Here is a 23,924-nt window from a genome sequence, read left to right as displayed (position 1 = left end):
TGAGACCAAATAGAGGAAGCAAGAACCAAGCAGAGCCCTACAATTATTGTGAACCTCTAAACATATTCTAGCATAGCACAACATATTCGGTACTACATTTCTTGTATCTACTAAGTACTGAATAGGAGTGTAAATATAAGTCCTTCCAGGGTAAGCTAGGTTCCACCCCCAAGTCCCTTATACGAACCAGACCATGTGCGATAATTTTCCCCTATGGAGAAGCAGGTTGGAGCAGGAGCCTTGAGTCTCCTTAATATCAGCATTAGCAGAATGTTCCTTTTCGTAGGGTTAGGCGTAGGGAACCTGAAGGTATATATCCATGTGGTTGCTTGAAGGTCAGAGACCATAATGAGCATCTGGAGTAGGGTTGACCAAGAGTTGAATAAAGCCGTACCTGTAGAATATTTGGATCTTGACTTCCTTGGTGGTAGGGGAAAGTCCCAAAGCCAGCGACAAGAGGTAAGAGAAGGATCACTAGGTGATCACCCTTTCCCCAGTAGGACAGTGAGGAACACTTTACCATTTCCCTCTTAAGAGATGGTGATCAAGGCAGTTTGGTATTCTAGAGAACCATATGTAAACCATAGGCCAGGAACTGAAGTTACTACTGTTGTCGATCATCAAAGGCTCTGTGGTTATCGCTTGATTAAGGAGAATTCAGATGAGCATCTGAAGTTGAAGCAAGGCTAGGGCGACGTCCTGGAGTGAAGTAAGCAACAGCTATGGTCGGAGAGCGGGGCCCAGGTGGACGAGGAAGAGCTTGAGAGTGAAATTTGAGTTGTGATGGGGGAGAGATTAAGGCAGATGGCCATTCAGGCAGTGTAACATTGAGCAGTTGTAGGTCAGTCAACAGTTGGGGTAGATCTGAGGGTTTCTTGAAGATACATGTTAACCCCTCTTTGCAAATGATGAGATGAAAGGGAATACCCCAGCAATAAGGTGAGCAGTGGTTAAAGGGCCCTACAGAAATCCAACACATGCTTGGACAAATCAGAAAGTAGCTGGACTTGAGCACCCGCATATTCAATGGCATTGGCTTTCCTGGTCTTTCTCATTATATTCTCTTTGCTTCTATAAAAGTGGATGTGACAGATGACGTCAATGGGGCGCAGGGAGCCCAGGGTTCTATGGATTCTATTGATTTCAATATCTACTTCTTGTGGTATATCCAGTAGCTTTGCAAACATAGAGTAGGCAGCTGCCGGCAGGTCAGAATTTGACACTGATTCTCTGTGCTCAGCAATCTGTGAAGATGGATCAGTTCAGTGGCAGTGGTGGTAAATTCTGCCTTGCATCTAGCTTCAAGCCTGCCTATACTATGATCGAGGTCTTGACTTATAGGTAAGGCTCTAAGATGGGCCTTCCAATCCCAGGAATCACTTCCATTAGAAGTGGAGCTAGATTCATAGGAATCCTCCATAGTATTGGAGATAAGAGGGCTGTGTATAGGAGAGGAGCTGGGTACCTGTATAGATAAAGATCCATGCTCCTCTGGCACCTGTGGTTCACCTGAAATTCGGCCTGGAGTGGCCGTTTTGCCAATGCTGCGTCCCTTTTGGCTATGTATAACTTTGGGGCCCATGTGATGGTAGATATGCACTATCGTTCTGATGGATAAAGTTTCAGCCCGGGCAGGATACAGAGCTCAGAAACACACTTTTCTATCCCTCTATGCACTGGCCACCCCCTCCGCAAGTCACAGTCTTTTATTATTACTGGACCATTTGAATTTGTATTGATGTGATAAATACCAATTATATCCTTGCACTGTCTCTAGCCTTGGGTCCTGTAGCCCAAAAGGTGATTAATAGTTTTTCACTGGACCCATTATAAACCAAAAGCTGTTTGCACTTTACAAATGCTTTCTAGTATTGTCCTGTTTCATGTATATATAGAGAAAATGTGTGTAACTCTTAACACATCCATGGTCTATCTGTATATTTTTGAAATCCTCAGATAAGTCTACCTCCACTTAGAGGTAGGCTCCCAATTTCCAGAACACGGGGAATTTTGTTGACCCTGCAGACATTGAGATTTCTTGCATCTCAGACTTTGCAGAATCGTTGTGATACAAGTCGTAAGTTTGGCTCTTACTACTATCAAGAGCCAGATATCTGCCCTTGCTATCTTATTCTGGAAAATGTTAGCTCCCTTGCTCTTAATTTAGGACCTTTTTACAGGATGTTGCCCATGTAACTCCCTCTGTAACCCTTCCAAAACCATTGTTTGACCCCAACAGAACATTTCTTAAAGGGTACTTGAGCTTTTCTGTCCACTATCTCTAGGTTGTCTCTAGGTGTCTAGAACATTTACCCAAACTGTAGACTCAAACATCAGGCCCCACAATTTGCTGTCACGACATGGTCTATTCTATTGGTGCTATTTTTCTGACATCAAACCTCTGTTTCTCAAATTTCCAAGGTTGCCACACAGTCTTAAGTTACACATTTTATAAGTTCTACCAGATAGATGTTGCATCTGAAGGAAAAATAAACTGTGGATGTAAGGTCCTTCAGGTTGTTCCTGCAGGCAATCCACCAATTTTTTGTCAAAGTTAGAGTCATCTCTGTTGCCCACCTTCAGTTGGACTGCTTTTAAAATTCTTGAAGGTAAAATATATTCTATGTCTCTCAATTTACAAATAGGAAAATAGGATTTTGTTATTACCCTTTATTTTTATTCAGTTCTCAAGTAAACAGGTATAAAAAAAAAGATACAAAACAAAACGAAACACTAAAGTGCAAATATTCTGTTGTACAGAAAAGGGAGGCACAAAGAGGCGTAATAGCATGTTCCATTCTGCTTTAAACAAAGATAGTCATAGTAGTCATAGTAAAAGTTGTTACAAGCACAAACTTCATGTTAACATTTGAAAACATCATTACAGGTATACATGCAATGCATATTTCAATACTTTGGCTTTTTTAGAAAAAGCTCCAGGAGTCCCTGTGTGCCCAACTGTTTTTATATTCCTCTGTTTCCTGGAACATTTTCCAAGAAGACCAGGTCTCAAGGATTTTTTCCTGTCTATTATGAACCTCGGCAGTAAGGTCTTCCATATTTTTAATTTTGTTTACCTTACGTAACCACAGACCCAAAGTGGGAAGGTTGATTTCTTCCATAATCACACACTTCACACACTTTAGCAGTTGTCACCAGGTGTTTCACCAGTTATTATAGGATTTCTGAGGCCAATCATGAAGGTGTAGAACAAAAAAGGCAAGGTCATTCGGGATATGTCTTACCGCCATATTCTGGCAGATCTCCCTTACCCCTGACCAGAAGGATCAGAGGACCGGGCATTCCCAGAATAGATGCAACATTGTACCCCTGTCTCTACCACTTCTCCAGCACAGCTCAGATTCCGAGGGGAATATAACATGCATCCTCACTGGGGTTCTATATCAAAGAGTTAATAGTTTATATCCCACTTCCTGCAAACAACTGTTCATCCACCCTTTATGGCATAGAGCAATGACCAGGTCTCTCTGTGAAGGAGTAAATTGAATGTGGAGTTCCCTTTCCAAGCCTTCAGAAAAACCAAGACAGAGCATGTTTCGCTTCCAGTTTCCCCATACAGACCTTCTCAAAGTCTGTGAGTTGTCTCAAAGAGAACCGGGAGTGAGGTTGGGATCTTAAAAAGTGTGAAAGCAAAGCAGCCTTCCAGAAATCCAGTTTAAATGGCGATTTCCCAGTACAGACACCAGAGGGCTAGGCCTTGGGGAAATGTATCGGTGGGGAAGGTACTTCTCCCAAACCAAAAGAGCAGAGCAAATCAGATGTGCCCTGTCAATTTGTAGGCCCGGAGACACTATCGACGGGAGATATTTAAGGGGAAACTTGCTAGTGCTTTGTTCCAGACTGACCCACTGTTTCGAATCAGCCTGGTTGCATCTACAACCATAATCAAATGAGGTGCTGCATAGTAGAGTATCAAATTTGGGACCCCTAGTCCCCCAGCCCTTTTGTGCCAGAATAACAACTTCCTGTTGAGTCGGGGTCCCTCTCCTCCCCAAATGAACTTGAATATGTTAGATTGTAAATGTTTGAAGAAGGAGTTAGCAATTCTTTTGGGCAGGGCTTGTAGCAAATACAGAATTCTTGGTAGTAAGTTCATCTTCACAATCTGGACACGTCCCAACCAAGAGAAGGAGTGCTAAACCCATTGCTCCATGTCCGCCCCAACCCTCTGCAACAGAGGCTTAAAATTCAGGTAAAACAAATTCTCCAATTTTGCAGAAATCCTGACCCCCAAATACTGGATTGCTTCCGGTTCCCATTTAAACTTGAAATTCAGTACTGAAAAGTTACACGCCTTGAGCGGCAGTATAAAATTCAAAGCCACACATTTTGAGTAATTGACTTGAAAGTTGGAAAAACTTCCATACTCCTTGAGAGTCTTAAGTAAATTGTGTAGAGAGACTGCAGGATGGGAAACCAAAAAAAATAAAATTGTCCGCAAAGGCAGCAACTTTCTATTCATTACCTGCCATCTGTAACCCCTGTATATATCTGGCTGCTCGAATTTGTCACAGGAGTGGTTACAACGAAAGAATAAAGATCAGAGGGGATAAGGGGCACACCCCTGTCTTGTCCCATTGGTAATTGTCAGGAGGATTTTTTTCTATTCACCATAAAATCCTTTCATTGGTTCAGGGGAGTGATTAGACCCACAAATTTTCACTATTGCTCCAATCCCTCATTACATTAACTCAAACAAGTTGGAGTAAACACTAAAACACTAAAAAAAATAATTTTAACATTTATTAATAACAGATTCCCACCCTTGTGTGTTCATGGTCATGTTCTTGGTTCTGTTTGTTACAAATCTTAGCTATGTTGGTAGTGGGGAGGGTATGTTTGCAATTGTCCAATTCTCCTCTAGGCATCAGTATTAGCCAACATTAAAAGGCTTTCTGTGTTCCTCAATAGACTCCAAGATAAACATTTTGCATTAAGTCCACAGAAATAATTTTTGTTGGCAGAATATTAATGAAAGCAAACCTGTGAGTCTATAAATAAGCTAAGCTACCAAAGCTTGCCTTAAAAATCTGAAAAGCTCCCCAAAATCATGTGCTACATATTGTACTTCATATCAGTCTCTACATAGGCAAAATAGCCAGATATGTAATGACAGTCTGGAGTCTTCACCTTTATGAACATTTTTTTTTATCCTCCAAATTCTACCTGAAAATTGGCTCTTGTGTTTCAGAGATTGAAATGGGTTAATAAGCATATAAAATCGAAGCAAAGTAGCAGTATATGAAATCTTTTTATGCATTGACTGAGACTTATTCCCATTTGTCTTTTGTTTGTTTTTTTTAAGCTCTTCTAGATCTCCCTGTCCAACCATCCAAGGAAGTGGTGGGTTTTGGCCACAGCTCCACATCTTCAACTCAGCATTTGCCCTTTAGATTTTATGAACAGCCACGCCGTGTTGGGAGTGACCTTACAGTACAGAACTCTGTCTTTGCGTCAGTTGACAAAGTACCAGGTGAGTACAAAGGACCTGTGTTTGTAGGACAACATATTTTTTGGGCTACTGCTATTTACAGCAATTTTTTGTGGACTAAGGTGTGACAAACTGGGAGCGCGGAGAGAAAGCACACAGAGACGAATCACAGGGGACCAACAGGCCAGAGGTTTATTATAGAATCTTAGATATACACACAGGAAAGAGATAGTCTGGAGTAGGGCAAACTGAAGGTATAGTATCAGGTAACATGTCCGGAAATACACACAACAAGGTTCTAGGGGTGCCTTCCGGTAATCGGACGTCAAGATAACTAGCAGTTCCAGCAATACCAGAGGCCAGGCAATCCTGAACCTCTGTTGGGCTTATTGACACAAGTCTCTTGGCTCTTCAGCAACATCCAGCATGGAGAGAGCACTACAAGTCCCAACAGTTCTCAGTAGCTCTCAGCCATGGAAGCATCACAAATCCCAGCAGTCCTTAGCAGGTTTAGACATGGAACACACTACAGATCCCAGCAATACTCACAGTATCTTTTCAGCTGTATCCTCAGAGTTAGCCTGCTAGGATTTCCATCTGCACTCTCTCCAGCATGCAGCCCGGAAGGTGAGAGGCCAATCCTTTAATGTGCCAGACTATGTGGGTGTAAACATGCCTACAGACCATATACCATCTCTATTATCTCCACATAAAGGCTCAAAGCCAGGGTGACACTTAAACTGGGAACGGGGAATAAGGACACACAGGGAGCTGGGAATCAGTGAGAAGGATATTTGGGGCTCCAGGGAGCCTCTTTCCTTTACAACTCCTTCCTCCCTTTAAACATGTACCAGCCAGGGGTCTTCACAAGACCCAAGGCTGGTACATACAGTTAGGTCCATAAATATTTGAACAGACCATTTTTTTCTAATTTTGGTTCTGTACATTACCACAAATAATTTTAAATGAAACAACGCTTTAATTCTGTCGGTTGAACAAAGACAAAAAGATTGCATAAATATGTGAGGAACTAAAGCCTTTTTCTGCACAATCACTTCATTTCAGGAGCTCAAAAGTCATCAACTCAAAGGGTATTTCATGGGCTGGTGTGAGCATATCCTTTGTTATGTTATTATCAATTAAGCAGATAAAAAGCCTGGAGTTGATAACATGGAGTCAAAGGAGCTCTTCGAGCAGATGAAACAAGCCATCCTTGAGCTGCAAAAACAGAAAAAAACACATCCGAGAAATTGCTACAATATTAGAAGTGGCAAAATCTACAGTTTGGTACATCATGAGAAAGAAACAAAGCACGGTGAACTCAGCAACTCCAAAAGACCTGGACGTCCACGGAAGACAACAGTGGTGGATGATGGCAGAATCATTTCCATGTTGAGAAACCCCTTCACAACAGCCAACCACGTGAACAACACTCTCCAGGAAGTAGGCGTATCGATATCCAAGTCTATCATAAAGCGAAGACTGCATGAAAGTAAATACAGAGGGTGCACTGCAAGGTGCAAGCCACTCATAAGCCTCAAGAATTGAAAGGCTAGATTGGACTTTGCTAAAAAAAAAAAAAAAAATGTAAAAAAGCCAGCACAGTTCTGGAAAAACATTCTTTGGACAGATGAAACCAAGATCAACCTTTACCAGAATCATGGCAAGAAAAAAGTATGGAGAAGGCGTGGAACAGCTCATGATTCAAAGCATACCACATCATCTGTAAAATATGGCGGAGGCAATGTGATGGCTTGGGCGTGCATGGCTGCAAGTAGCACTGGGACACTAGTGTTTATTGATGATGTGACACAGGACAGAAGCAGCTGAATGAATTCTGGGGTGTTTAGAGGCGTTCATAATACAGATAGACAATGACCCAAAACATACAGCCAAAGCAACCCAGTAGTTTAATAAAGCAAAGAAGTGGAATATTCTTGAATGGCCAAGTCAGTCACCTGATCTGACCCAACTGAGCATGCATTTCACTGGTTGAAGACTAAACGTCGGACAGAAAGGCCCACAAACGAACAGGAACTGAAAGCCACTGCAGTAAAGGCCTAGCAGATCATTAAAAAAGGAAACCCAGCATCTGGTGATTTCAATGAGTTCAAGACTACAGGCTGTCGTTGCCAGCAAAGGGTTTTCAACCAAGTATTAGAAATGAACATTTTATTTTCAGCTTTTTAATTTGTCTAATTACTTTTGAGCCCCTGAAATGGAGTGATTTTTTTTAAAAAAGCCTTTAGTTCCTCACATTTTTATGCAATCATTTTGTTCAACCCACTAAATTAAAGCTGAAGGTCTGAAGTTCAACTGCATCTGAGTTGTTTCATTTAAAATTAATTGTGGTATTGTACAGAACCAAAATTAGAAAAAAGTTGTCTCTGTCCAAATGTTTATGGACCTAACTGTAAAATTCTTGTGTGTGGAAATTTCACATAAGCAGCCACATAGTTGAATTAAAGGCTTGTTTTGATTAAAGGTGGAATTAGTAATTTACCAACAAAACAAATGTAAAGAGTAATTTCCTAGCACAACCTTGATTGTTTTGCTTTATAAATAGGAATCCACTTGTATTTCCCAACAGTGGGGGTACCCTATATAATGGCGAGACACTGGGAAAAGGGAAATCCAAGGCAGGGATTAAGTCAAGGCCGGAAACCATCCAGCACTTCAGGTAGCTTAGTGGGAAGAACTACCACCAGACACAGAAGCTGACTTGGTTTGGATCCAGATCTTGACACAGTAGGTCAGTAAAAATCTCTTTGAGAAATGATGTATGGGTAAATATTTTAACTAGATGAGCTATAGTACCAGAAAAAGGTATTTCTCAAAAAAACTTTTATTGCCCCATGTTGGCAAAGTTGAATTTACTAGGTTAAAATAAAAACAAAGGAATTATAGAAGTGTGATACTGATACCTTTACCTGGCATAAAGAGCAGGATGTATAGTATTTCTTAACTTATAGTATTCCGTACCAGTAAAACTGATCCATCATCTGTGCCTCAGCTTTTCCCTGCCCCAGATGCCCCCCTAAAACATCATTACTGGCCAAGTCAAGTACTACCTTCCTGTATGGTTGTCGTACCGGTAACTTTTTAACAAGTTTCTCCCAGACCCTAGAGAGCAAATACAGAAGATCCCTGTTAACAGCAAATTGGGGCATTGTTCATCTGGTCTCAGTAATGACAACAACATTTCAGGTTTCTCGCCTGATATATTAGTTACTCCATTAGTTACATGTTTCTCCTTTTATTTAGATCATGAGCTCTTTAAAACATGGGTGTATTCAGGGAAAAAAGGCCGGAAATAACAGAGAGCAACTGTCTGCCAGGGTTGCTGTTTTAGTTTGTTTCAGGGCTCTAGAATGGGAAGGAAGGAAGGTACTGGATGGGCCTTCTGATTCTACTGAAGTACATCCCTGGCTATAAGTTGCACATGTGTGTGCTGTTAGGCCTGGGAAGTGGAATGGCAGCAAGTAGGCTGTAGCCAAGCCTGAATGGAAGCTCTGCTTATGTGCTGTATTTCTTTGCACTGAAAGCTGTTTATGTGATCTATGGAATATGAAATTATTCCTAAACTGTACTGTAGAGGACTGTACTGTGGACTTAAGCCTACCTTTAAAATTTGTATGCTGAAGAAAGTTGTAATATTGTGAAGCAAATAAAGAGACTTGTACCTTTTTGTTATCTGTCCTGCATGCTGGCATTACTTTTGAATGACTTTGTAGCATATGTTAGGAAAGTGACCTAATTATTTCCATTCATATGTAAACTAGTATTTTTTTTTAGGTTAGTAAGCTTTTTAATTTGAGCTTGTAGTTGTAACCGTAAACCAGCATTAGAAACTGTAACTTTGAAGATCTTAGGACATTCAGTAAATCCATTAAAGCGGACCTACTACTAAGAGAATATGGAGGCTGCTGTGCTGTATGTGGGATAGCTGATTTTTGGTTTCAGTCACATACCTGAAAGAAGCATTCAGAAACGTTTGCTTATGTTTAACAACAAAATAAAGACCATACTCATTCTGGATCAGTGATTCAGAAAGTATCAAAAATCATAATAACAAGCAGGTAAACATATTTTTATAGTTCCAGGTCAGCAATGACAGCTTCTATATTCTCTTTGTGAACGGTTCACTTTAAGTGAAAATGTAATAAAAAAAAAATTGTCCTACTCAACTATAAAATCCGTATATGCCTTTGCAAATATATATGTATTGAAAGAAGGGCAGAAATAGACTCTGAAAAGACTGATCAACCAAACTATCTAAAGGATATTTTCAACCTGTATGGCACAGTATGACACAATTATAGTAGTTGATAAATTTTACTTTAATTTTGTTGAAACTTATCTGAAAATATTGTGCTATATCAAAGAGCTTAGTTGAGTATTTCTAATGAATTTGAATGTCCTGAATTTTGAATGTCCTTCTAAGAACTGCTAAGAACTTGTGGTTTAACTTTCTATTACGGAGTTGAGTGCTCACCAAAGACTTGAAAAGTTCCTTGTTCAGGCAGCCTCACTTATGGGGGCATTTTTACCTGTTTCTCCATTTTGTTTCTGGGTTGTGACCCTTGTAGTACATGCACTCTTGGAGAAGCAGTTATCTATGGACCACAATGATTGTTTTTTAACAGGAAAAAGAATAGAACAAGTGAATGATTAGTTCTGCCACAATTGTGCAAAAATCACTTATTAGAAGTTTTAATGTACAGTATTTGTATTCCAATGTCTGGTCAAATAATGTACTTTGGACCATCTATGGCGATCTATGTAACATTGCCTTGTAATCTAGTATTGTCAACTGTATTATTATTTGTCTTTTATATGCATATCGGTGTTCTCTCCAGAATTTTTTTCAGCCGAGTGGGGGGAAACTGTAGCCAGGTGGTAAAAAAAGTGGGCGGGGCTAGACACAGCAAATTTTTAGCTCCTATTTATTTATGCCATACGTATGCAGTAACCCCTGCTATTGTGAAATTTTATCCACCCGCAGTATGATCGCTGTGTATGTAAAGTCTGCTTGTCATGTTCTGCAGCTTAACAACTCATTGTGTTCAATCCTTTAGATCTCCTAAACTGTTGGTTGTAATTACCTAACATTTTTAGGGTACACAGGGGACTCTCAAAAGCTACTAATAACCAACATTTCTTTTTTTTAATTTCAAGAATTTAAAAATATGGGGATCATGAGTTTAAAAACTTTTGGAAATTGGAAAATTTGGGTTGCTGTTTTGTAAGAAAGTGCACCTTGGAGCCAAAAATGGAAAATGCAAATTAAGCACCCCCAGGGCCACTTACATAGTAAGAGGCTTTGGGGTGGCCCCCCTAAATATTTTACCTACCCAAACTATAACTGTTATACTATGCTGCCCTTTCTGCTTCTGTTCTTCGAATCCCAATTTATCTGAATTGGGGTGGTTCAGGAAACTGAAAATGTAGATGCAAGTGGGGAACAGATATATAAACCCCTATAATTTAATTAGCATGACATCATTAGAACATAAAAACCTCTGCCCATCAAACTGTCCGCTTCCCTACCTTGAACTTCGATTTTTCTAGAACAGAGGTGCAGGTAAACAGAATTAAAGGGGCAAGGGGGGGACACTTGTGGCTAACACCCCCAAACTTTCATCTCTATGGCATCAATACATAAAGTCTGCCCATCAAAACATGCTGCCTGTTACACACTTACCCTACTAGTACCTAAACCCCAATTTCATTTTGATGAGTTTTTTTTTGTTCTAATGATGCCATTGTGATAAAACTCTGGGGGTGTTATCCACAGATGTTCCCCACACTTTTCCAGTTTCCTATACCTCCCCATTCCAGAGAAAAATGGGTTTCCAGTGTTAGAAATGGGCAGTATTGTGTAACAGGGCAGTGCGTTTGCCATAGTAAATACATTACATATTAAATACATAGTAAATGCTATAGTAAATACATAGTGTGGGGGGATTATCAAAAATTACCCCCTGCACCTACATTTTCGGCTTTGTACACCCCACCATTCTATTTTTTTTGGGGTTCAAAGAAGAGAAGCAGACAGGTAACATAATATGACAGGTATAGATTTGTAAGAGATAAGTATAACTTTAGGGGCCCTTCCCCAATACTCCTTTCTATGTAAGTGGTCCTGGGGGTCCCCAGGATTTATACACACACTGCTCTGATGACGTCATTACACATGCCCATTGGGCAGAGACATTGTTTGCACGATGTTACTTTTTTTTTTTCAAAACACCCGGCACAGCTATGAGAGAGGGAGGGATAGCCTGTGATCTCCTCATAGCTGTGCTGTCCTCTCCTCACTCCGCCCGGCTCTAATCAGCTATCAGCTCTTATCACCGAAGAATGGAGCGAGCAGAGCAGCCTCTCCGGTGTCCGTTCAGAGCTGCTGAAAATGTGCCGGGCAGAATAATTACAGCAGGTGGGCGGCCCGCCCCCCAAAAACGGCCTGGGGAGAACTATGCTTATAAAATGATAGTTATAGGTTTTTATCTTAATCTACCTTTGTCCATGCTGCTTGAATGTCCCTATGATGTTAATGTTGCTTTAATTGTGGGATGTGGTCATTTTCTTGTTTGTGCACTATGACATGGGTTTCTGATGATGAGTACAAGTCACAATACCCTGCCAAATGCAATGCATTGTAAAAAAAAAGGCTGCAAAAAAATAAATATTGAAAAGAAAGTATCAACTGTCATTACGCAGTGCATTGTAAAGTTTGGAATTACATCAATTTAATAATTCTAAAAATGTTTGAATGCTTGTCCTTTTACACTCTTAGGCTTAGTCTACACGGACTGTTTCCCCAGCGTTTAACCTGAGGCTTTTAAAGCCCTTGTTTGAAGTCCCCATGCATTCCAATGGGCTAATCTGCGGTAAAACGCGGATAAACGCGGCATAGACGTTTTTCAGCTTTTTCCAGCATTTAAAAAAAGTTTTAAAACGTTGAAATAAGTGCATAAAAACGCTTATAAACTCAGTAGGAACGTTTACATGCCTTTTTACAAAACGTCCATGTAGACCCAGCCTTACTCAAGGGAGAATATGTTCAGTTCAGCTAATCTCTCCTCATAGCAGATCTTTTCCATTCCTTGATTAGTTTAGTGGGAATATAGGTCAGGAACACTATTACACAGCTCGTATTGAATATTTATACTTTTAAAAATTACATGTAGCTTTTATGGGATGTAGTATTGAAATTAAAAAAAAATATATATATAGACACCTGAGTACAAATACTATGGTAATGTTACCGCTCCCATAATTTGTAATATATAACATCTCAAATCTGATGTTATCATAACTCCCAGATTTTCTTTAGCCACTGTGTGCTTCTGACTTCCCCAAATTTATTTTGTAAGTGTATGGAAGTAAACTCCCCCCCCCCCCATATTTTTGGCCTAAAACCCTATCTTACTAATTACACTTTTTTCTACTTGGAGGACCCACTACCAGATGACATTACAAAAAATCTTTTAGTTACCTGCCCCCTTTAATTGAAAAAAATAATTTGATGCAAGGCCTGTTTTGATGACAGACATCCCTAGCAATGCTAAAATTCCTTCTCCTCCCTACCCCTTCCCCAACCAAGAATACTCCAAGTATGTATGCTGTTGATGTAGACATTTCAAAGGCAGCTTTTATCTTTGTAGAAACTTGTCTCTTTGCGATATTCTGCATTATTCATTTTTTGAACTTTGGAGTTCCAAATAATAACTTAAAACACTAATTACAAATTGTGTTTGTTTCATTTGCAGCCTTGTCTAAGATCATTTGCAGAGGGCAGTTGTCACTTTGTAATAATGTACTGTAAGATCACTTTACCTCATATTTACGCCATTTAAACTAAAATAATGTTTTTTATTTTTTTTCAGGGTTTGCTGTTGCTCAGTGCATAAACCAGCACAGTGTATCACCAGCATCTTCTCCATCACCTCCTTCAAGCAGCAGCTCAAGTGGAAGCACTGGGCCTTGTGATTCAGTCACTACCAGTGTCACATCTACTCCTTCTACAATTCAAAGCCCATCAGGTACTATATTGTTATTACCAGGAAGATAAATCCTTATACCAATCAAAAATTGTTAACAATTTCCTATTGATAACTAGTAAAAGTCTTATCTTACTATATCATCTCTTATTTTCATGCCTTGTAGTGTGTTTAATTTGCTTTACTTTTTATTTTATTGTATAATGATCATTTTGCATGCGGATGGGTGCTCTTTATTTCAAATTGAAACAAAACAGCAAATTAAGACATTGTATTATATTTAAGTTTTTAGGTTTTTTTTAAGGTGCCTTTAGTCCTCTATCTTTTCCATAGCCATACAGGCACATTTATGTGCAAGAATTAGTTTGGGATGAATCTAGTTAACGTATATTTATGTGCAAATTACATTCAGATAGTATCCAATAGAATCTGCATTTGGACCCACTAATATTGCAAGGCAATGATTTCACTTAGTCAATATGTTTTCCTCTTTGTGTTATAGATAACACAATGTAATAAAACTACAGGGGAAGCATTAAAAAATATACACAGTTTCACTAATTCTGCATTATATATGGAAAAATCCCAATATCACTGGAGTTACCATCTCAAATAAAGAGTATAAATTGGCGGCTGAATTGGTGACCTAGGTTTCCATCCATTGGTCGCAAGTGGAGTTACTCGAGCCTTATTCTCATTTTAATTTCTTGCCCACTCTTACAGATCTAAATGAGATCCCCCACCTTTATCCCTATCAGCTTTTGGCAATTACGCCAATTACATTTTTTTTGCTATCATGACCCCCACCCCCTACATACCAACACCCGTTGTCCATGTTTAAGCAACTCTGTGTGGGAACAGGCCCAGTGAAGCAGGTTATATCTATCTCTCGTTTACAACTATCCTGTTCTATATCAGGCAATAGGAATGAAACTTTGGTACTCTCCTAACTCAAGAACAAATACCGGACTTATTTCACTATACCCACTCCTATTCTTTTAACTGTAGCTATCCAGAAACTAACTACAAACTCCTTATACACTCGTATCGAGTCCCCCGCTTTCTCCATTCAATTTTGGATGCTTCTAATTACTGCTGGCGCTGCGAGACTGGACGTGGCACCCTTTTACACATTTTCTGGGACTGTTCAAAGATAAAGTTGTTCTGGAGGCAGGTCTGATATGTTGCCCAAAAATGTACTGACTATCAGGTGCCCTTTGATCTTGGATTCTTCCTCCTCCACCACAACAACTTTACCTGGAAGAGATACTGTTCATCTCAGTGGTTTGCCAAAATTCAAGATATTTACTGCACGGAAGACCTCACTGCTGATATATGCAGTACTGGAGAGGCTTTGAACCAACGCTTTGAACCAACGCTTTGAACCAACCAATGCTGGGGTCTGAGTGGGCCGCAGCCATCTGACAGGTGGGCAGCAGCTCTGGCCGGTGCACCCCCCAGCGGGGTCAGGGGAAGGACCCCGCTGGGGGGGTGCACCAGCCAGAGTGGCAGACCGTGTCTATGGACCGCAGGCTCGGGATGTTTTTTACTGCAGGGGTCTAAGTGGGCCGCAGCCATCTGACAGGTGGGCAGCAGCTCTGGCCAGTGCACCCCCAGCGGGGTCAGGGGAAGGACCCCGCTGGGGGGTGCACCAGCCAGAGTGGCAGACCATGTCTATGGACCGCAGGCTCAGGATGGTGGGTGGGTTGTGTCTCTGGACACAACCCACCCACCATTGCAAGCTCAGACCAGCAATGGGAGAGTGGGTGGGGTTCTGGCATTATGATGTCACTCTGGGGGAAGTTTTTTCCTCTTGAGTGACACACGGCTCCCCGACGCATGCACGGTCTGGAGTCGGTGCATTTAGTGGTTTGCAAGCTAGAAAAGGTTGGAGACAACTGTTTTACTGGATGGAATTCTCGTTCTCAGATGAGTACTTTAAATTGATAGCTGGGGACGGTTGAGACTGCATTAACCTGAAGTAGGCAGTTTCCTGGGAAAATAGCACTGCTCTTGTGTTCCCAAGCCTTAGATTTCACCTTACACTAAAATAGAAAAATTGCAACAGACTTACAGATTTCATATGGACATGGCGAATCTGTGTTATTATTGTTATTTAACTTACTGTAACACTAGATAGTATTGCTTACCCATATTTTCATATACAATTTTTTTATACTGTACTGCCTTTGTTCTTTTTTTGTGTTATTTAAATATATGTAAATATATACAGTTCCAATAAAACACTTAAAGGTTGTAAAATCAAACTTTGAGGAGTCAATCAGATTTTCTGTGTTCAATTTAACTATCAGCTATAAAAAAAAAAAAATTGGGTATTACTTTTTTTCACAGCCTTCTGAAATCAACCTCTCGTCCCAAATTAAAATTCTTAGTACTACTGCAGGGATATATTGTAATGACCTTGCTATGACTAGTAAAATAAAAAACAAAATTAGATCACCTAATCAAATTAATACCATTTATGTTAGGAACTTACAGCAAAAGATAAAATTACCCTGGGCTCAAAGCTTACATAATGTAGCGGATAACATTAACACATTCATTAAATCATAGATTGTTAGTCCCACAAATCCATCATTTTAAAGGGTAAGCCCCAGAGTCATCACTAACACCATTTATATCAGGGACTCTAATTTTGGAAACTAAAACTATCCTAAATAATGTGTACATCCACAATGGGTTAATCCACAGTTAATAGCAGGGAGACCACCATTACAATTCCCATGTGTCACTGCATACATCAGTCAAACAAGCATTAATAACCTGCATACTAAGAGCCCACAAGGCAGGTCATTGAGTCTTATGCTTTAAAAGATAAAGTACCCTGGTCTTAAGACTGACAGCAGATAATCATAACACTTCCAGTAAACCAAAGATTCTTAATTCCACATATCCATCAATTAGAGGATAAGATCCAGAGCCAACAGGATGACCAATCCCAGAATGGGATTTTTACACCAGTGTTGGAATCTGTTGCTTATCCTCTTATTCATAAATATGTGACACCAACAAACTGTTTTATATCAAGGTGTTCGTTATCTGCTGCCTTCATGTGAGTCATGAACCCAAGGTGCTTTTATCTTTTGCTGCATTGATAAAATTTAGATTTAGATAAAATTAGTTATCGTAGTATTCATGCATTAGATCATCACCCATGGCAATGTCATTGAGAGACTTGTACTTAACACAAAGGTGGGCCCTGAAATACAGTGTATAGCTTTCAGGGAAATTACAAAAATAAGAGGGGGTGCTGAGAAGTTCCTTGCTTTCCCCAGAAAGAAGAGAGCCAGAGTTATTAAATAACACATTTTTTTATTATTATTTTTTTTTCAAACCAATAACAGACGAATTTGTAAACCATCAATAACAACATAACAGAAAATATCAACACATGTGAATCAACATATACTAACAAATTAACAATACTGAGATACAGACATTCAGTTAACATTACTTATTCGTTATCATGCAGTTACATTCACATAAACAAAATCATACAATACAGGATACCTTAGAGAACCATCATAATTCTGCATAAAATGCATTACAAGACTACAGGTGGATCATTATCCAGTAACCCGGTGAAAAACCAGAAAGTCTGCTCGAACATCGATATTATACACCGTTTAGTACCCAGTGGTAGCATGTTTATATATGACTCCCATAAGAAATAATGTGTCTTTAGAGCTTTGTGAATTGAAACTTCTAACTAGTCCATTTAGAAGACGTGTCAAAGCTTTACTAAAAATGAATGCAAAGTAGGAGGGTCTGCACTTATCCATTTATGTAAAATCGCCTTCTTGGCAACCATTGATATGATTGCGAGGAGTCTGCTGTATCCTCTGGCTACCCGGATCTTTTCAGACAATACTCCAAACAGGGCCCAGATTGGAGTAAGCGGGAGGTATGTTACCAGGTGTTTCAGTGCAAACCGCACCACCTGCCTCCAAAATCTTTTAACTAGGGGACAACTCCAAAACATATGAAATAAATCTGTGTCAACTGTACCACATTTCAAACAATGGGGTGTCCCACTCAAACCCATTAAATAGGAACAGTGTGGAGATACATGGGCACTATGAAATATTTGAACACCATTTCTCTGTACATAGAGGAGGGAATTGCCCTCCAAGCTCTTCGATAGACAGAATTTCTGTTGGGGACCTAGTCGGAAAGAAACTCATGCCATCTACTTAAGCCTGTACTCCTCTCCTCATATCTAAGTGTGGGTTTATAGGCCAAAAAAAACTGCCGTTATAGCTCTCTTTTCTTTGGATTCAGCTTAAACAGAAATTTATGCAGAGCATTGGTCCAATCGTTATCCAACCATTCCTGTGTTATTGTGGAGACAATGAGCGGATTTGATGGTACCTTCCTTTCCAAAAAAGGGTAAAGAGACACTGCAGCCCCGTTGGAAATTGGCTTTTTAGTCAGGTTTTTAGTTAAAGATTTAATCGTCAGTTGTCGTATCGCCTGTCTGTCCTCAACCGATCTGCCCTGGATTACCAATGGCAGATCTGGGTTATTCATTATCGGAAGGTGAAGGGTAGAGTGACAATTTAATTGAAAAAATCCCTTTATATTGTGCCACAGCTTGCCAGCCTGAGTATAAAAGTGGGTTTGTAATCACCTCAGCTGGGAGCAGCTCCCTGTGCAGGTGTAGCATATATTTAAGGGCATATTTCGGGAACATTTGCTGCTCCAAAAATGAGTCAGCATAGTCATTTGTATCATGTAGCCAATCCCTGAGATATCTCGTAAGAGCAGCCCAATTATACTTTTCTATATCAGGAAAATTCACCCCTCCATTTTTAACAGATTGGTGCAAAATATACATACTAACTCATGCTCTCTTGCTTCCCCAAACAAAAAAAACAAAATAATCTATATAATTCTTTAAGATCTGGTTAACGGAGCAGAATTGGTAACATTTGAATAGTGTACAAAAGCTTAGGGAACAAAATCATCTTAATCAAGCTCACTCTGCCCAGATAGGAAAGAGTAAGTGAGGACCATTTTTGTAGTTTAGTTTTAACAACCCGCCACAACGGTTTGACATTAGCATCGTACAATTTAGCTGGTTTTTAAGTGATTTAGACTCCCAGGTATTGCAGTTTCTCCTTGCACCAGACCACCAGATATAGAGACCCCCAAACAGGTCTTACACAATTAGTCAGGTACAGGGCTTTAGATTTATCCAGAGTATCCAGAGACCGAGACGTACAGGGTAAAAAGATTCAAAAGAAACGGGAGGCTAGTTCTTGGGTTAGTAATATAAAGTAGTAAATCATCTGCAAATGCCGTTATTTTCACCCTCTTGGTACCTATTAGAATATCTACAAAATCCGGGGAACATTCAAGAAGTCTCAGCAATGGATCTAAAGCCAGATTAAACAGCAGTGGCGAAAGCGGGCATTCCTGGCGGGTACTTCTGCTCATCCCCACTGGGGAAGACAGGAAACCATTAATAAACAGTCCGGTTTGCGGTAGACTATAGATATATTGGATAAAGGTTGAAAAGATATGGCCAAATGCCCGTTGAGCCAAAACTGCATGCAAAAATGGCCGTTCTACCTTATCAAATGCTTTTTCAGCATCCAGACTTAATAACATTGTTTTAGGGGAGTTGGGAGCGGATGCTGCGACTGTTGCTGCTATTGCTGTGCAGACACCTATAGTAGAATGTTTGCCCCGGACAAATCCCAGTTGGTGTTTGGTTGGCAAAACCTTCTCCAAAATCTTATAATCGCAATTCAAAAGCGATATCGGCCTATAGGATGAGACCGAGGTTAGATCCCTACCTTTTTTGGGAATAAGTATCGTGTGGGCTTCGTTAAACTCAGGAAATGGAGATTGTTGTAGGAGGATAGTGTTATAAACCTCAGTCAAAAGGGGTGTTACTTCCTCCTGGAGTCATTTATAAAATTCAGCTGCATAGCCGTCTGGGCCAGGGTTTTTATGATTGGCCATAGACTTAATTGTCTTCTGAACCTCTTCCAGTGAAATTGGTTTATTAAGAGCTTCCCTATCCTCTGAGCCTAGTTTAGGGACCCTAGCCTTAGGCTTAGTCTACACAGACTGTTTCCCCAGCGTTTAACCTGGGGTTTTTAAAGCCCTTGTTTGTCCCCATGCATTCCAATGGACTTATCTACACCAGGACGTTTCCTTCAGGCACGTTTTTGAGCTTTATCTTAAACGTTGCTTGCAACGTTTTCAAAATTAAAACGCTGGTAAATCGCGGGAAAACGCGTCCATTTATTTTAATGGGAGCGTTTTCCTGCGTTTATGCATGCTAGAAATTGTCAATAAAAAAGCTTCCATTGATTTCAATGGAGGCTTTTACAAAAGTTTTAACAATGGTCTGTGTCCTGTGCCACTATTCCATGTGTCATGCATGATAATTACATGTACTATGCTGTTAAAAATTAACACCTATGCCTGGCATGTGTGAAGATTGTATTTGCTTTTGGTGCTTTTCACACCTGCAAATTATGTCATTCATTACCACTTGTGTGTAGTCATTGTCTTTAATTGTGCTTCACTTTGCACTCTTTTGACTCTATTCTGTGTGACATTACATTTGTCACTGTACTCTTACATGATCACATTATCACATGTATGCAGGGATGTATGTATTTCCTGTACTTGCAGAAATCACTTCTACCAAGTGCTAAAACGCGGCATAGACGTTTTCCAGCGATTAAAAAAAGTGCCTAAAAACGCTTATAAACGCAGTAGGAACTGTTAGCACTGCAGGTCGTGCCGGCGCCACTGCTCCTAATCGCAGGTCAGGGTCTACAATCTGGGGCGTACAATCTGATTAGGATTCGCCAAGGGGATGAGTGGAAGACCGCCTTCAATACCCGCGACGGTCACTACAAATACCTGGTGATGCCCTTTGGACTATGCAACGCCCCTGCAGTATTCCAGGAGTTTGTTAATGACATTTTCAGAGACTTGCTATATTCCTGTGTTGTAGTGTATCTAGATGATATTCTTGTTTTTTCTCCAGACTTGGTCACTCATCGAAAGCAGGTTTGGTCCTTCTAAGATTAAGGCAAAATCGCCTGTACGCCAAGTTCGAAAAATGTTCCTTTGAAAAGTCCTCCATTCCATTCCTAGGATATGTAATATCCGACACTGGTCTGCAGATGGATCCTGAGAAGCTGTCAGCAATCTTAAAGTGGCCTCGTCCGTCAGGTTTAAAAGCAATCCAGCGGTTCCTGGGTTTTGCCAACTACTGTCGCCAGTTTATACCGCATTTCTCGTCCTTGACTGCTCCCATTTCTGCCTTGACCCGAAAGGGAGCAAACCCTAGGAATTGAACAGCTGAGGCTGAATCAGCCTTCCAAACTTTGAAGCAGGCCTTCTCTGCGGCTCCAGTTCTCCATCGCCCTGATGCTAACAAGCAATTTTTCTTGGAGGTGGATGCATCGTCTCTTGAAGCGGGGGCGGTGCTTTCACAAAAATCTTCCTCCGGCAAGATGGTGCCCTGTGGCTTCTTCTCCAGGGCCTTCTCAGCCCCCGAGCGTAACTACTCAATTGGAGACAGGGAGTTACTGGCCATAAAGATGGCACTAGAGGAATGGCGTTACCTTCTGGAGGGGGCATCTCATCCGGTGGTGATCTACACGGACCACAAAACTTTGACCTATTTCAGTCTGCACAGACTGAATCCTCGTCAAGCTAGATGGTCCTTATTCTTTGCACGTTTTGATTTTGTCCTCCATTTCCGTGCTGCAGAAAAGAATATCAAAGCTGACGCTCTCTCAAGGTCCTTTGATGCTACTGATCAAGAGGAGGAACCTCAATACATCATTGATCCCACTAAAATTGCTGTGTGCCCAGTTAAGTTATCTGAGATTCCGCCCGGAAAGACTTTTGTTGCAGAGAACCACAGGAAGCGAATTCTAGTCTGGGGTCACTCCTCAAAGATTGCTGGTCATGCCGGACAACAAAAAACTTTTAAACTCATTTCCCAACATTACTGGTGGCCAAGCATACAGCAAGACATTCTAGACTTTGTCACTGCCTGTCCGTCATGCACACAGCATAAAACCTCCAAGCAACGTCCTGCAGGCCTTTTGCTTCCTCTACCCGTTCCTGAGGCTCCTTGGCAACATATAGCCATGGATTTTATTACGGATCCACCCTTGTCTTCGGGGTGTTCTGTGATCTGGGTAGTGGTGGATCGTTTTTCCAAAATGGCGCACTTCGTTCCTCTGCCTGGTCTTCTTTCTGCTTCTCAGCTGGCAAAAAAATTTATTGAACACATTTTTCGTCTCCATGGTTTTCCCCACCGTTTTGTGTCAGATAGAGGTGTGCAGTTCACGTCTAGGTTTTGGAGAGCTCTTTGTAATCTCTTGAATGTGTCTCTGGACTTTTCTTCTGCTTATCACCCACAGTCTAACGGTCAAGTGGAACGAGTCAACCAAATCCTGACCAGTTTTCTACGACATTTCATCAACCTCCATCATGATAACTGGGTTGAGTTATTACCTTGGGCTGAATTTTCTTACATTAATCATGTCAGCGAGTCATCCAAGAAATCGCCATTTTTTATTGTTTATGGCCAACAACCAAATATCCCACTCCCGGTGTCTTCTTCTTCTGGTATTCCTGCCGCAGATGCTACCATAAGAGAATTCTCTGAAATCTGGGATGAGACTAGGCGACCTATTAAGGATGCCTCTATCCGCATGAAGGAATCCGCAGATAAGAGACGTAGAGTTTCTCCTAAGTTCCGTCCTGGTGATAAAGTCTGGCTCTCCTCAAAATACATCCGGCTCAAAATACCCTCTTACAAATTGGGTCCACGTTTCATCGGCCCATTTGAAATTCTGGAACAAATTAATGATGTTTCCTACAAACTTAAGCTGCCAGCCTCACTCCGGATACCGAATTCCTTCCATGTCTCCCTGCTAAAACCCGTCATCCTGAATCGTTTTGTCAAGAGACCTGTCTCAGCTCCCGTAGCGGTCAGTGATGACAACGTATATGAGGTAAAGGCCATTTTGGGGATGAAGAAGAGTAGAGGAAAAACCCTGTTTCTGGTAGACTGGAAGGGGTTTGGCCCTGAGTAGAGATCTTGGGAACCCAGAGATAACATCAATGCGCCTCGTCTCTTGAAAGAATTCTTGTCCAGGAACAGACCTGAGGAGAGGGGGCGTAAAAGGGGGGGGTACTGTTAGCACTGCAGGTCGTGCCGGCGCCACTGCTCCTAATCGCAAGGCACGGGCGCCGGGTCCTGTCTTTCAGGTAACCCTCTTCCTATGTTCCATACCTGTGTTGAGACTTGCTCTGGTGTTTGAGCTGGTGTGGGTGTGTCTCTCCTTGTCTATGAGGTAACACACGCCCTCTGTTTTCCCCAGCCTATGGGTGATTACCTGCAGGTACTTAAAGGCACCTCCTACTACAGGAAGTTGCCTGAGCAATCTCTGGCTTACTCTGTGTTACTCTCTGTGCTAAGGTGTGTTCCTGTTTTGCTTTACCGTGTACCGGACCTTGCTGACGATTTTGGACTCTGCCTGTTTGCTGCCTAACCCTGACCTCGGATACGTTTTGGACTTTGCCTGTTTGCTGCCTGACCTTGGATTACGTTTCTGGACTTCGCCTGTTTGCCGCCTGGCCTGGTTCTGTATCATTGCTTCCTGACTCCTGTGGTCAGCTGCCACTGGCCTGGGGATTGCTCTGGAGTGGCACCTGACAGCTACCCCGCAGCCCAAGCCTATCCTCACCATCAGAGGCTCTAGCGAAGACCTGGTAGCTGCTTAGTCACGCCCCTCTGGAGTACACCGGTCAGTGGCACAGTGGGTCCACACCCGCTTGCATAACAGGAACGTTTACACACCTCTTTTCCACACATCCATGTAGACCCAGCCTTAGTCAGTAAATCATCTAATAACATAGGCTGTGCTGGTTGAGCCGAATAAAGTTGTTTATACTAGTTCTCAAAAATGTCTATAATTTCCCTTGAAGAATTGTGAGTTATTCGGGGCATGGGATCAACTATCTTTAAAATATGACATTTGGGTCCCTGGGGTTTAGTTAACCTTGCCAACAATGAGCCCACCTTATTACCCCACCTGTAAAACCTGTGCTTTTGGTATCTAAGTTGTGTTTCTACTCTGGAGGCTACATAAGTATTAAAACAAGTGACCGCCTCCTGCCATTTCAATTTTGCAGCCTGTGAACCAGTTCCTAAAAAATCTTTATAAGCCCTAGTTACCTTGCTCTGTAACTCCTCAAATACCTTGAGGTGTTCCCTATGTTTACGCCTAGTATAATCCATGAGATAGCCTCTCATGACCGCTTTCAAAGTGTGCCAGAGAAGTATGGGAGTATCCCAATGTTCAAGATTGTCATCGAGGCTATTGGTCCAGTGGGTTTTCACATATTTGTTGAAATCCGGTGATCATATTAAATATGTTAGGAACCTCCATTGA

General features: G+C 41.1%; 1 protein-coding gene across 6 annotated transcripts in view; it reads left to right on the top strand.

Moving 5' to 3' along the window:
• CLEC16A (C-type lectin domain containing 16A) overlaps positions 1-23,924 on the top strand; it is a 333,014-nt gene that overhangs the window by 273,924 nt on the left and 35,166 nt on the right. For 5 of the 6 annotated variants that reach the window (XM_072419009.1, XM_072419008.1, XM_072419010.1 and 2 more), the window contains 2 exons: positions 5,327-5,494; positions 13,345-13,500. In XM_072419009.1, the coding sequence (XP_072275110.1) occupies positions 5,327-5,494; positions 13,345-13,500 (324 nt within the window). Of the gene's footprint in view, positions 1-5,326; positions 5,495-8,042; positions 8,205-13,344; positions 13,501-23,924 lie in introns of those variants that run through there. The other variant, XM_072419013.1, reaches the window with a different exon arrangement.

Source organism: Pyxicephalus adspersus, chromosome 7, assembly GCF_032062135.1.
Source record: "Pyxicephalus adspersus chromosome 7, UCB_Pads_2.0, whole genome shotgun sequence".
In the NCBI taxonomy this organism is placed as follows: domain Eukaryota; kingdom Metazoa; phylum Chordata; class Amphibia; order Anura; family Pyxicephalidae; genus Pyxicephalus; species Pyxicephalus adspersus.
The sequence above is the reverse complement of the archived record's forward strand: the minus strand, read 5'-3'. Positions and strand labels throughout refer to the sequence as shown.